The sequence below is a fragment of the Balearica regulorum genome, chromosome 14, assembly GCF_011004875.1.
Source record: "Balearica regulorum gibbericeps isolate bBalReg1 chromosome 14, bBalReg1.pri, whole genome shotgun sequence".
NCBI classification, from domain to species: Eukaryota; Metazoa; Chordata; class Aves; order Gruiformes; family Gruidae; genus Balearica; species Balearica regulorum.
Genome location: NC_046197.1, coordinates 5,458,091 through 5,471,599, shown reverse-complemented (window position 1 = coordinate 5,471,599; position 13,509 = coordinate 5,458,091). Strand labels below are relative to the sequence as shown.

Below are 13,509 nucleotides of genomic sequence, written 5' to 3'. Positions count from 1 at the left end.
GTGGACTGGAGCAGCTTTATTGTGGCTGTGAAATGAACCAAATTGAAAAAATATAGAATGCAGATAATTCGTGGAGTATGAGGAGTCTGGGGACAGAGTCAGAATACTGGCAGAGGCACTAGTCTATTAATCTTCCCACCTTTATTGCTTGTACAGCTTTTATTATAATAATAATAATAATGCCTACTCTAATGCTTCCTGGAAATCGCTTTTTCTTCGACTGATTCACTTTGACTATGGATATACTGATCCTGAAGAACAAGGTTCTTCAGAGAGTGTCAAGGAGTCTGGTCTCAGATTAGATACAGTTGATGTTCATTTAAGTATGCACAGTCAGCTTCCAAAGAAATAATTTGCAGCACACTTTTTCAGAATGTTGAAAAAAAAATAAATCATAATTTATTGCTGTAACTTAAAATTGTGAAGTAAATGTAAGGTTTTACTCCAAGGAGATGAAGGAGCCCTCAGCCTTAGGCTGACATGCCAGTGATTGCAGTATAGCATTCAGCAGGTGATTTCATGTGCTCCCTACCTGGTTTTCCATGTGGGTAAGGACTAATTTAAATTCTAGTGAGGTCGTGCCTGACTTCATTGAGGTAGGAACTCTGAGATATCCTCTGTTGGAGTAATCCATTAGAAATGACATCATGTCGCTTTTATAAAATATTGCATGTTTGAATCTGGCTGATAGGTCTGTGTTCTTGGGTGGCTCTAAAGGCACATTGCTTGACATTCTCGGCCAGTTTTCCTTTGCAGCTTCTCCAGCTGTCTTTTTTGCTTAATGCTGTGATGCTATTGTAGACCCATAAACACAGAAAACGAAAAAACCAAACAAGTTGCCAAAAACTGTATAGCAGTTGGTATTCAGAGCATTCTTTTACCATTTCAAAACACTGCTAACATAATATCTGTTTCGTTATGTACAAGTGTAAGTGCTGTTAACGTAGATAATTTGGAATCTATAATTGAAACCATGCTAGTGCAGCGCTCTCAATTAAAGATAGTCAAGACAGAAAAGCTGTTATGTACTTACCTGCTGGAATTATATGTCATTCTGTGCCATCCTGTTACATTCAAGTGGTGCTAGAATATATTTCAAAAGTAACTTGTCATTTATTGAAAATAGCATTACACCATGAAAAAGCCATGAAGTAAACATTGAGCTTTAACAAATACTGTCAGATTGCATCAGAGGTATCGCTACCATCCAGTGTGTATTAATAGTTGTATTAGTGATACCTTTAAAGTTCTGTGATTGTTAACAGATATTTTCTGTGGTTTTCTGGTCTTTATAGTGTCTGTAAAAATTTTAAAATTATTACAAATATTTTAAAAATAGATTTATCACCGTGTTGTTTGGCAACATGGAACACAAAATCAGACATTGCTATGTACTGTAGCTTGACAGCACTGCTAACTCTTCATGTATCACACTCCATGTTTAAAATACGTGTAGCCTCAGAACCGTCCTGTTTGGCTGAGAACAGAAGGGATTTGCACCATGTTTTAAAGGTTGACTGTTTCATGGACTGGAAGCCAGAGTACTCAACCAGAAAGGATTTGTATCATGTCTTCAATAACACATGCTGAAGAACCACCAGATGATGGGTAGTAACAGCACGAGGGAGAAAGACTTGATAGTCCCTGATTCAGGCGGGGAGAACTTAAAAGGCAGCACACTGAGTTGTACTAACTTTCAAGAGGGAGAAGATGCACGTTAGAGTACAGACACTGTCCTCTAAATCCTTTTCTGTGCATTTCAGTTCTTCTATCAACTCTCTTGTCTATGACCTGGAGTTTATTGGACTACTTTACTATATAAAACAGTGATAATAAAAATTAGCAATTGGTACATTTAGACTGAAGTTACCCCTTCAGTTCACCTTTCTGACAATTTTTTTATAGCCTGGTTGCGTACAAGATGCAGCCGAAAAGAGCACAGGGAGGTTTGTACATGCTTAATTGACTCTACTGTTACTATATTTGATCAGTAAAGAACATTCACAGAATTAAAGGGTTGGAGGGATTAGAAGATTGCAGGTGCTCCACAGAAAAAGGTTCACAGCTTTTTTACTGCAGATGTAGGGGCCAAATTCTTACTGATTGAAACAGCAGGGGAATTGCATCAGCATAAGAAAGTTACAGTTTGATTTAAAAGGTGATGTTGCCACAGGTGGTCATCATGAATAAAAATACCTGTATTAAAAGCAGTTATCTCATGTGATTTATATTTGCTTTTATTTTATAGGGCCATGGGTCTCTAGGAATAGCAGCATAGATAGTGGAGAAACAGAAGTTGGCCGCAGGGTCACCCAGGAAGTCCCCCCTGGAGTCTTCTGGCGGTCTCAGATCCATATCAACCAGCCACAGTTCCTGAAGTTCAACATATCCTTAGGGAAGGATGCTCTTTTTGGTGTTTATATAAGAAGAGGACTCCCACCATCACATGCCCAGGTACTTTATCAATGTATTTGTTGGCTTTAAATGTCATGTAAATTGTTATACCTGGTGATTTAGGTGTATTATCTGACTCAGACATGGGGCAAGTCTTGCAGTTGGGAAACCCAGTTCTTGATTTCTAACCGGCCTCAGAGATGAAAACTCGGTAACACCGCATTTTTACAGTGGCCTTGTAGTACAGAGCTGAGGGCTGTAAAGATAGTTTTAAAGTCAGTGAGACCAAACTTAAGTATCCTTTTCTTCTAGGTTGTGCAGTAGGCATTTTAATTTCTTTGCTGTGAAAAGATAAAGACATATTTTCTGTTAAAGAGAGAAAACTTTTTATTACATTGAAAACCCATTAATGTGAATTGAAGGATTCCCATTTACTTAGATTAGAACCGTAATGAGAAATAATGTATTTGCAGTTGCACATACGAGAAGGTAAGAGCCTTCATTCTTTAGAGAGCAAGGGAAGCAGAAATAGCAACCAGGTTTTGGAAAGGACCCCTTCCTTCATGCATATCCTTGCTGCTAAAAATCGGTTCTTCATTCAGAAATTATTACCTAAACTTAAAATGCTTTATTTAGTATATGATTTCCAAAAAGCAGATGTAGAACTCCATGATCTCTTTTGGAAAGGCCCCATTTGACATTTCTAGATGCCTTGCCCTGATTTGCAAAGAACTACTACTATTTTTTTTTTTATTTGGCAAAGCAGAATGCAGTTACATAAATGGTTAAAACGCGTGATCATGCCCAGAGGCTTTAACATAATTGCATTGCTACATATTGCCTGCAAGGAGATAGCAACCCTACGTGAACTGTGTCCATGTGTATGCACAAACTCATGGTACAAACGGTGAACCAATTAATTTACGAGGGAAAACTATGCTTACGTTAACTGAATTTTGGATCTGCTTCCCAATGTAAGGCAAATTTATGGAACTATTCTGCATTGCCTTTTGTTCCTTGGTGTTTATTATTGTCTGTAGTCTGAACTGAGAACCAAAGTGTTTAAACAGAGATGGGAAGAAAGGAGAAAAGAGGTTTACATGATTTTATGACCTCTACTTCTAAGAATTTGTGAACAAGGAGCTTTTGACTACCCAAACTCCATCAAATTCCTGTAGTATGCTCTTTGTAAAATGTTCTGTGAGTTATTGAGTGGATATATCTGACTGGTGAGAAGTAAGGATCAGCAGTCCACAACCCAAGGAGGCGAGGGCAAGTGGTCAGTTTTCCATATAGCTGGAGATTAGCATACAGCATCCCGAAGTTCTGTACAAAGACTAGATGAATTGGAGATGTTTTAGAGGACTGTTGACTAATTTTCCGCCATTGCCAGACATCCATGCAACACAGAAGATATCCACAGAGAATGTGTTCCAGGGTGGGAGCCTTTCCTAAGAATGTTTTGATTTTGGCTGTAACACTTCAATATGTCGTCTTGAGGGGGAAATGATGTCGGTGCATATTTAAGTATTGCAATGAAGTAAAGGCATAATTCATTGAGCATGCCTCATATAATTCAGAATTTTGGCGCTTACTTCCCCTGTCATTCTACCGTGAAAAACACAGCAATTTAGTTGAGGAAAGCAAAGAAAAGTATAAGTTGTGAAGTAGAAATGGCTTAGGGCAACCAGAGCTCCCAAGCAATCATCAAGGTTTGCTATAAATACAAGTTAATTATAATTGTCTAAGACGTGATGGAGGTATGCTTGTATCTTTGACAAGAAAACCAGTTGGATGTAACTGGTAGTACAAAATATTTTTTTTAATTGAAGCTGAACTTTGATTTCTGTTGCACTGCCATCAAATATATTTGTTCTAGATTTCATTATGATGTTGTCATCAGAGAAGGCTATGATCAGGCAAAGTATCTCTTCTTTCTTTCACTCCACCTTACATGGGTAGGAGATAAATTTAGTGACCTTTCTGTATAATAATGAGAAATAGCAACTGTGTTTCCTACTGAGCTGGATTTCTCCTCAGAGAACCTGTTTTCCAGTCTATAGAGGAAGCAATTCCAACCCTCTTCCATAACTGGAAATAATGAAATCCACCAGTATAATCTGCAGAATCACTTTCCCATATTCATGCAGGGTCCTGGTGCTTGTCAGTAGGGTGGTACAGCAGAAGATTGCTTGGCATTTTTGCCCAGCAATCAAAATTCAGCCAAGCTGCTACCAAAAGAAACAATTTTAGAAAAAAAGTCAAGCAGTTACAGAGCTGAGTTAGTGAAAAGAAGCCTTGTTCTGGCAGAAAGGAGCAGAATGGGTTTGCATTAATGAAAATAGTCTGAAGTTGACACCAGACGATATTTTAAAATTGAAATTTAAAATCCTTGTTTCTGCAGGTTAGGGACATGAGCTGTAAAGCAGTGAACAACTACACTTGACAGTTCATCACTGATCGGTGCTGATATGTCAAGCCGAGTAAAATCCTTTGTGGGAGCAAGTCAATAATCAGCAAATTAGGAACATGATTAACCTGAGACAACAAGATGCAGTTCCTCTCTGAGAGCCCTGCTGAGATTTAACCTTCTCAGTATTACTGTTTAGCAAATATTCCAAATGCCTGGTTTAGTCAGTCAAACTGATGTAGCTGTAAACTTGTCTGGAAGCAGCCTTGCGTGCCATGCGCATAGGGAATGGAGCTCCGGAGGAGAGGGAAAGATGTGGTTTTGAGCAGCAAGCAGGCTAGAAACGAGAATGCATTGCTTTCAAGCAAAAATCTTCCCACCTGTGTAGTACTAAGTAGAAATAACAAAATAGACATTGCAGGCTTGAATGATCAATAGGAAATTAGCAGAAGATAGTCATTTTAATAAAATTGATAATGTACAGAAAATGATCTGTAAACGTCAAATAATGCATGAAGTGACTCTACAGAGATTACAGCAATTATGATGCTACGACGTGTTGGTAGAACGTTCCAAATGATGCATGAAATAAGGTAACCTTATAGAAACAGCACTGTAATGTCTGGAGAAGGCAGTGCATGGAGTTGTATTGTTTTCATTTCCAGCAGAGTGTTTTATACTGACAAATTTTTCATGTCAAAATGCAAACTCTTTTCATTTAGAACAGGAGGCTGCTTTATTTGAAACAACTTGCATAGCTGGGGAGCTTCAGTGTTACCTTGGGTTTTAGCCAGTACTCAAACATATTTAGGTGCTTTGACCACCTTAAGGTTATCAGGCAGCCGTGCTGTTACTGCTGCGTGCTGTGCTGCATTGTGCTGGCTGTGTGGTGTCACATTCAAATGTTGAAACAAATCAGTTGGCAGTCACTGTGGGTATCAGATGTTTCATGAGTGTATTTTAATTAATAATTACCAACTGGATTTTATGAAGAACCAATTTTAAAGCACTTTGCAAACAAGTTTCCCTGACATATGTTTTCCTGGCTGCTTAGGTCTTACAGGGCTTTGGCATAAAGGCAAATGCTAGCCACAGTGCCAAACCTGTTCCCCTCCATCTCCCCCCCCCCCCATTTGAATATGCATCCATTATTAAGATAAGAGCTCTAAGAAATCTTTCTTTTCAATTCCTAATTTCAAGTGCTGTTAGGGATTTTGTGGAGGCATGCAAACAGTTTCAAATCTAAGAAAAACCCAAAGATCATGCAGGCTCTCTGCACTTTCAGTCTCGACCCCTGCAAGCTCTCTTTGCTTAGCCGTGCTTTCGCAACTGGTTCACTCCCTGTATGCCACTGGGCTCAGTGATCTGTGCTGTGTGGATCTGTGCTACGTTGTGCCGTGTACTCACTACTGTATACGTAAAGTTCCAAAACTGTTTTGCTGACTCCCCACAGTTACGGGGAAAAAGAAAGTCCTTATTAGCCTATGAATAAAATGCACCAGAGGAGGATAGAAAGCACTGAATGGAGAAATTATGTAAACAAATTGCTCAGAAAGAACTTAGTATGAGATTTAGGTTTGTAAATAAAAGTATGCAGTGGGGGTTTGGTATGCTGCGTAGTAAAAATAAACAAACTCACTGAGAATGTGAAGTTGGAATTTGTTTAGAGAAGTCGGCTGGCAGGTCACTTATAAGGGGCTTTAATTGCAGTAAGTACTCCCCCTGCAAAAATGAACTGTGAAGATGTCATCATTTGGGATTTTGGGTGCGTTTTGCTTCCGAGCAGGTTTTGTCACTTTTCTGTGACTTTTGTATGAAGCCATGAAATATAAAGGATCATAAAAAAAAAAAAAAAGTCAGTGAAACTTCCAAATTACTTCAGAGGTTTAGTTTGGTTTGATAGATGGATTCCCTAATTCATGTGATTTAGTCGTCTCTTCCTTAGCAGTTGTGTGTGTTAGATTAAAAATTCCACAGTTGCTTCTTAATGATCATGAAAGTACTTTCATTCTTTTCCTAGATGGGTCTTCTAATCTATGCATATTTGTCAATAAGGAGCTTTAAAGCAAGATAATATAAAGGTAATTAATTATGCCGGTGTGGTAAATCAGAAAATCAAAAGGGCCACAAGAAGCAAAATGATGATTCAGCCAACCATGTGAAGAAGTCTTACCTGGTTGTGAATTCACAGCACCGTCTCAGTGACTCTTCAGTCAGGGATTTTAGATTTTGGGGTACCTATTCCTAGTACTTGCTGGCACATTAAGATTTGTACACCTGGGAAACCACCAGCAGATATATTATTTTCCTTCTTTTTTTCCTCAGTCCTGAGGAATCCGAAGAGGGGAATAAAAGGTATTGTTATGTTGTGTATCAGTTTGCACCAGTACTTCACCATTCATAAAGTTATTCAGGTTTAGTCCTTCTGTTTTTGCTTGAGCATGAAATAGTTCTTCATAGTTTGATTAAAAAGGGGCAATACCAATCTTAACTTTACCAACGTTAAAATATTAGCCTTACGAGGAGTCATGCCAAGGGACTTGCCCTCACTAGGTCACACACCATCATCACGAAAAAACATTCTGCAGCTAAAACTACTTCAAGCAGCTTCAGCCTGAATACTCTTCCCCTTCGATCTTGCCAACTGCTGAGCCTTCTCTACTGTATGAGGTAGAATCAGCATCAAACAGAGGGGAGGCAGAGGAACCTGCCAGAACAAGCAGAGACGAACAGCATGTTACCAGTGAGAAATGTCAGCTTTTATTGCTACTTCCTTAGTTGACCCTTTGAGAACGATTGTTCTGAAGAGCAAGATTTCTTTTTCCCAAGATGTTGCCCGAGTAATAACATTTCCCAAGGAGGTGATGAGTCTGTCTTTAACCTCTGAATGTTGGACAATAGGGTTTAGCAATATTTCCAAATGTCATTGATTTAAGAGATAGATATATGTATGTTTGGCACCTCTGAAAGTTACTGACCTGCCAGAATTCTCTGAATCTCTGGCGTGCATTGGCTTAAATGTACGAATTTACCCGATCTAGCTTCTCCTGCAAAAATCCTGTCTGAAAAAAGGCTCATGTGGATGGCAATCCGATATTAACAGTTTCCTGAAACTGTTTATTCCACTTCTCTTTCCCATGATTAAAGCCATAGGAAAGAATGGATAATGCACTTACTGTGACAATACTGTGACAAATCTCCTTTGTGGCTGCATATTGGTGTCATAGTTCCACATGTTTAACAGGAAGGTAATAGTACTTCCATACTTTTCCCTTTCTTGTAAGGCTATGTGCATTAAGGACTCTTTGATTGCTCATGTGTAACTGTTACAAAATTTCAGGAAGAAAGGTCAGCTTTTATACCCCAGTTTTAGATAGATGTGTAGCATGACACTAAAGGGTTAAATCAGTCCGTCTGTCTCTCTCTTCTACTAGCAGGGAGAATCTTCATTATTTTATTGTATATTGTGTATTAGCTAGAAGTCTTTGTTAATAACTGGAATTCAGTGTACAAGACAGCCCTCTCTGGATGTTTGGTCTGTTTAGGATGCAAGACTTCAGTTTTCTATGTAAACTGAAAGCAAGGGAAGGTGTGTGTTTTCTCAGAGCTGTTGCAAGCACAGACTGCATGTGCTAGAGATAACGGAGGGAAATGCAATGAAACTACTGGCAAGCAAGCACATACTATTACTGTATTTTATTGAACACATACATCTTTCTTTAGACATGTCTATCTATCTCTATCTACTCCTACGTAGATAAATGTGTCTAAAACAAGATGTGTTTTCATAGGGGACTTGTTATACAACTATCAAAAGATTAGATATATTGGTTTTGTTGTTTCTTAAGGGCTTCCCTTAGATAGGGACTATGAGAGCTAGTAAGCTGAGCATAGCATCAGCTTGAGAGCTCCAAAAATCACAGGCATTAAAGACACAAAAAAAGCCTATTAGGACAGCTAGTCCAGCTGCTTTGTTATGCAGAGTTATTCCCTGTTGTAGATTAACCAATATTTCTTCCAGTCCTGTTTAATTGTGTGATGTGGTGGCACCTCCATTGGGAAGCTATTACTGAGCTTAATAGATGGGAAGCTTATCTGACATTCATCTTAAATTTCTTTCTTTCTTTCGTTTAGCTTCATGCCATTAATGGTGCCATCCCTCTTATACTCTAAATAATCACTTGCTCTGTTTGATCCTTTTTCCAAAGATTAATGTAATGTTCTACCTTACTTGGAAACCATCCAACCAGAAAGCCTCTGTTTTCCTTAATATAAATTCAATTCCTTCATCCACTTGATTTGTGTTATTCCTTTCCATGCTCCCTCTGGTTTTTGTATCGTACTTGCCCCTGACTGTTCCACGTACAAACTCAGGTAAGCAACTCTTACTCTGTGACGTAAAACTTGTACGGTGTATTTTTATCAGGTGCTGAGTGACCTAACATTAGACAAACACATTTCCTGTTTGTGCTGTTCATGTTTGTTTTCACATTCTGGGAGCTTCCGTTCAATTATATGTCTGGAGCTACGTCTGAGACTTCTGTTCCTCTTGCAGCAAGAGTTTATTGTAGGCGATTGCTTAGAAGAGGGTGTGTGTCTTGTACGTCGAAGGTTTCCAGCTTTGAAAGCTATGTAGGAACCTAACATTTGATGGGTCAAATAATTGATTTCAACTTCGTTCTCAAAACCCAACCTGTCAAGAAATACTGTTTGTCCATTTTTTTGATCACCTCTGCAGAGCAAAGGTGCACAATCTATGGCACTGTTTAAGAAACAATAAGAGTCACAGAACCTCTGTGTGTTCCATGATCGACTAGTAAATATTAGTTTCACATTGACGTATCTTCCAGAAATACCATTTTATGACAAGGTAGAAGAGAAAATGCAGTGTCAGAGTTTGAGCTGAAATACCACTCTGTATTCAGGTTGTTTGGGGTTCTGTTTGTTTGTGTTCTTTTTTTTTTTTTTTTCCTTTTTTTCCCCCCCTGTTTTTTTACCCTGCAGTATGATTTCATGGAACGTTTGGATGGGAAAGAGAAATGGAGCGTGGTGGAGTCCCCACGGGAACGTCGAAGTATTCAGACCCTTGTTCAGAATGAGGCTGTGTTTGTTCAATACTTGGATGTGGGTTTGTGGCACCTGGCGTTTTACAATGATGGCAAGGACAAAGAAGTGGTCTCTTTCAGTACGGTTATTTTGGGTAGGTATCTCCACAAGCTGAGCATTTTTCCTCTCTGTTTATACCTTCCCTTACTGAAAGTCATAATACTTTTTTTTCAGTCTTCATTATTCAGACTGTTTATCCTTATGTTAGGTTGTGCATTCTTTTCTCAACACTACTCTGTCCAAAAGGCTGTAATGTGGTGCTGATTTTAATTTGCTGGATTCTCTTTTAAGATGTTAGTATTCCCATAGATCTGGAGTTTAGTTCTGGAAAACAAGATTCAGGATAAGTTCAGTCTGGGCTGAAACTTTACCCGGTTAATAGTAGTCTCCCTTATCTCTGTCATGTTTATACTTCTTATTTGCTTCTCTGGAGAAGCTTCTTTACACCCAGGTGGAATAGTATCCAACAGGAGAGCTGTTTAATCTTGGTAGAAAGAAAGCACAAGACACTAACACCTGCGAATGAGGTTATTGTTTGCAGTCACGCCAGAGGTTGAGTCAGTTACCCATGTGCTGTCTTACAGCTTTCTACTCACCTATGTTGAGGTCACCTCGTCAACATGGTGGAATCAACAGCAGAAGAACATCTAGCCTATGAGCTGAGAAGCCTTCAGTTTTATTAGAAGAACAGGGTTCTGTTTAGTTGAAAATAAAACTGAGTCTAAATTCTGCAAGTGTTATTAGAGCATTTGTTGAACTTTGAAGCACTTGATGAACTTTGCTGAATATCTTGTTGCAGTGGCATAAAAAATTCTGAGATAGTCTGTGCTATTCTGTACTGGTTGGTGAAGTGTTAAATGGCACTATACTGTATAAATCTGTTTAAGGAACGAGAAACTGCAAAAAGTCCAAGTGAGTTTTTAAGCTTGGTAAAAAATAGTTGCGGGTCTTTTCCAGTCTTGCCTGATTAATGATATGAAGCTTTTTTTTCCCTCTTTTTACATTAGTATAAAATTCAGTCTGTTGGCTTAAGTCCCAAAGGATGTAGGAGGATAGCCAATCCTGTGTCATTAAGTACGAATATAATTGTTTCTCTTAACCTCAATTAAGATGAAAAACTGATCTTTCTTCCGTAGCTTATATGTGGTTTCATAGGAGTTACTAGGTGCTATGCATGGTGCTAAATATATATGCATATTTGCCATTAGAAGGCTTTTTCTGCTTCTCCAAAACCAACAAGGAGGACACTTGTGCTTATATCTTGTTATGCCCCTATTGTGCTTAGAAAACCTTCAGATATATGATGAGCTGCCCTTAAAAGAGTTGCCTGGTCTAGGCTACATCTTTCAAGAGCATCAGAGGTCTAATAGTTAGGTAGACTACTTGATAGTGCAATAATAGTAATTGGACTGAAATGTAGAGAAAAGTATAGTGTTTTATCCAGTTCAGAGGTTCTTCTGCACACACCTAGTATCAGACGGTTCATAATTGAAGGATCTGAGACAGCTGAAAGTTTCTCTGATGCGAAAGAGGAGAAAGAATAACAGAAATGGTGTTAACTCCCAGACAATACTAAATTTACCATCATTTTGAATACATAGAAAATGCTTTTGTGTGCCATGAAGCAAAATAATGAATAAATCTATAGACAAGCTTCTTCATGAGACAAATTGGTATTTTTGAGCATTACGTTTCAATTTTTCTTTTCATTGTTTACGTGAATGATTTCAAGAGGCCAAGCTAATGACACATCTTTGAAAACTTGCTTTAGAGTTTTTTAGTGTCCTGCAACTGTGAAATTAGATTTAAAGTTGTGTTTGAAGCTTTTTCCCCTCTTCAGATTGATTTGACAGAAAAATACTCTGTGTATATTTTTGCGTCTTCCAAATCCAAAATTCATTTTCTGTGTTGTACAGCTGCTGTTTGTTTGGTGTCTGGGACTGACAGAGCAATTTCGTTTGGGACCACAGGTCCCACAGCAACAGGGAGTACTAGTGAAGACTAACAACAGTCTAATTAGACTTTTGTTCCAATAATTCAGTGTTGACAATATGTTCCACTGAAATCCAACAGCTTTCAAATGAAAATTATTTTAAGAATTAATTTCAAAATGGGAATTTTATTTCTAGGTTGTTATTGTGGAAAGTAGTGTATATATTATTCAAATAATGGGGAGAATCTATATATTATCCAAATAATGGGGACCAACTTTTAGTAGAGATCTAGTGATTTTTTTTTTTTCTAAAAAATTAGTTTTTATGGCAAAATGAGTTTTTTTGAAAACTTGATACCTTTCTGCTTCACCTGAACTTTGTGGTGTTAATATTATTAGGGATTGTTCTTCTAAGTATTGAAGACAAAATAAACTGAAGAAAAATTAAGCAAAGAATTTGTAGCCTGGATAGGAAACCAACTAATATGCCAGTTCTGCTTCTATTTCAGATTCAGTGCAAGACTGCCCACGTAATTGTCATGGGAATGGCGAGTGCGTATCAGGTGTCTGCCACTGTTTTCCAGGATTTCATGGAGCAGATTGTGCTAAAGGTATCACTTTCCCTATGCTTACAAATAACCACAGTGTGTGTTTGTGATGTATGGATCTACAGTGCCTGCTAGTTAGCATGGGTCCAAGCTGGATTCAAACAAATCAATGTGCTTTTTTTTCTTAGATCTCTTAGTTAAATATGATCAAATGGAAGTATTGCTACATCCCTGGTTAGTTTGCATAACTACAACTTTTTTGTGCCAAAGATAGTACGCAGAAATGGCAGAAAATATTTCTTCTCTGTAAAAGTGGATGATTTATCATCAATGCTTTCTGATAATCATTAACTGGTCTGCAACAGAAGACTGATTATCTTCATCAATAGCATGTAATGTATATTCTGACTTGGCTGAGCTGTACTTCTAGTACATAGCATCTTTCTTGCGTATGCAATTACTCTTTGACCAAAAGAAGTTCACCTTTTTTAGGGAAATAAGTAGGACTTTTACAATCAACATTTAAGAAAAGGTTTATTTTAAGTTTTAACAACTAAAACTGGGAGACGCATGATTATCAAGGATTAAACAGAAATCTAAAAGACATCTATGGATTGGCAGTATGTGTTTACTAAGTTTTTCTGAGAGTTTGGGGTAGCTTTCATAGGGAAAAGATTCATAAAGGAGGATCTCTTTAGTTTATACAGCTAGTAGCACATACATTGTCTAGAACCAATGACTTGCTTGAATTGCCTGCAGTTCCTGAGCACAGTCATAACATCTTACAGTTTGCTTCCTTAGTTTGTGTGAGATTTAGGCACGCTATCAATGTCATGTGCTTACAATTGTTTTCCACAGGGATAGAGTTGTTAGTGTTCAAAGGAGGAAAGCCTGGTGTTTGAAATGCCTTGAAGGGCCTTAGAGATGTGCTCGTTTCCACTTAGACTCCTGATCCAGTCCTGAGGAAGGTTTGTTGTGCCCCACCTCTTTCACAGGGTGGCATCCAGCATACCTGTCCATGTCTATGAAAAACTCCTTGAATACATATTTGTTATAGTCATACTGGAGGGAGTCATTTCCTTTTTGTGTCTCTATATTTGGTTCTTGAAGGTGCCCCA

At 38.2% G+C, this 13,509-nt stretch overlaps 1 protein-coding gene across 8 annotated transcripts in view; it reads left to right on the top strand.

Annotated features, from left to right (window-relative positions):
* Positions 1–13,509, top strand: part of TENM2 (teneurin transmembrane protein 2) — a 619,020-nt gene that overhangs the window by 498,708 nt on the left and 106,803 nt on the right. For all 8 annotated transcript variants that reach the window (XM_075766471.1, XM_075766468.1, XM_075766467.1 and 5 more), the window contains 3 exons: positions 2,249–2,454; positions 9,809–10,004; positions 12,353–12,454. In XM_075766471.1, the coding sequence (XP_075622586.1) occupies positions 2,249–2,454; positions 9,809–10,004; positions 12,353–12,454 (504 nt within the window). The remainder of the gene's footprint in view (positions 1–2,248; positions 2,455–9,808; positions 10,005–12,352; positions 12,455–13,509) is intronic.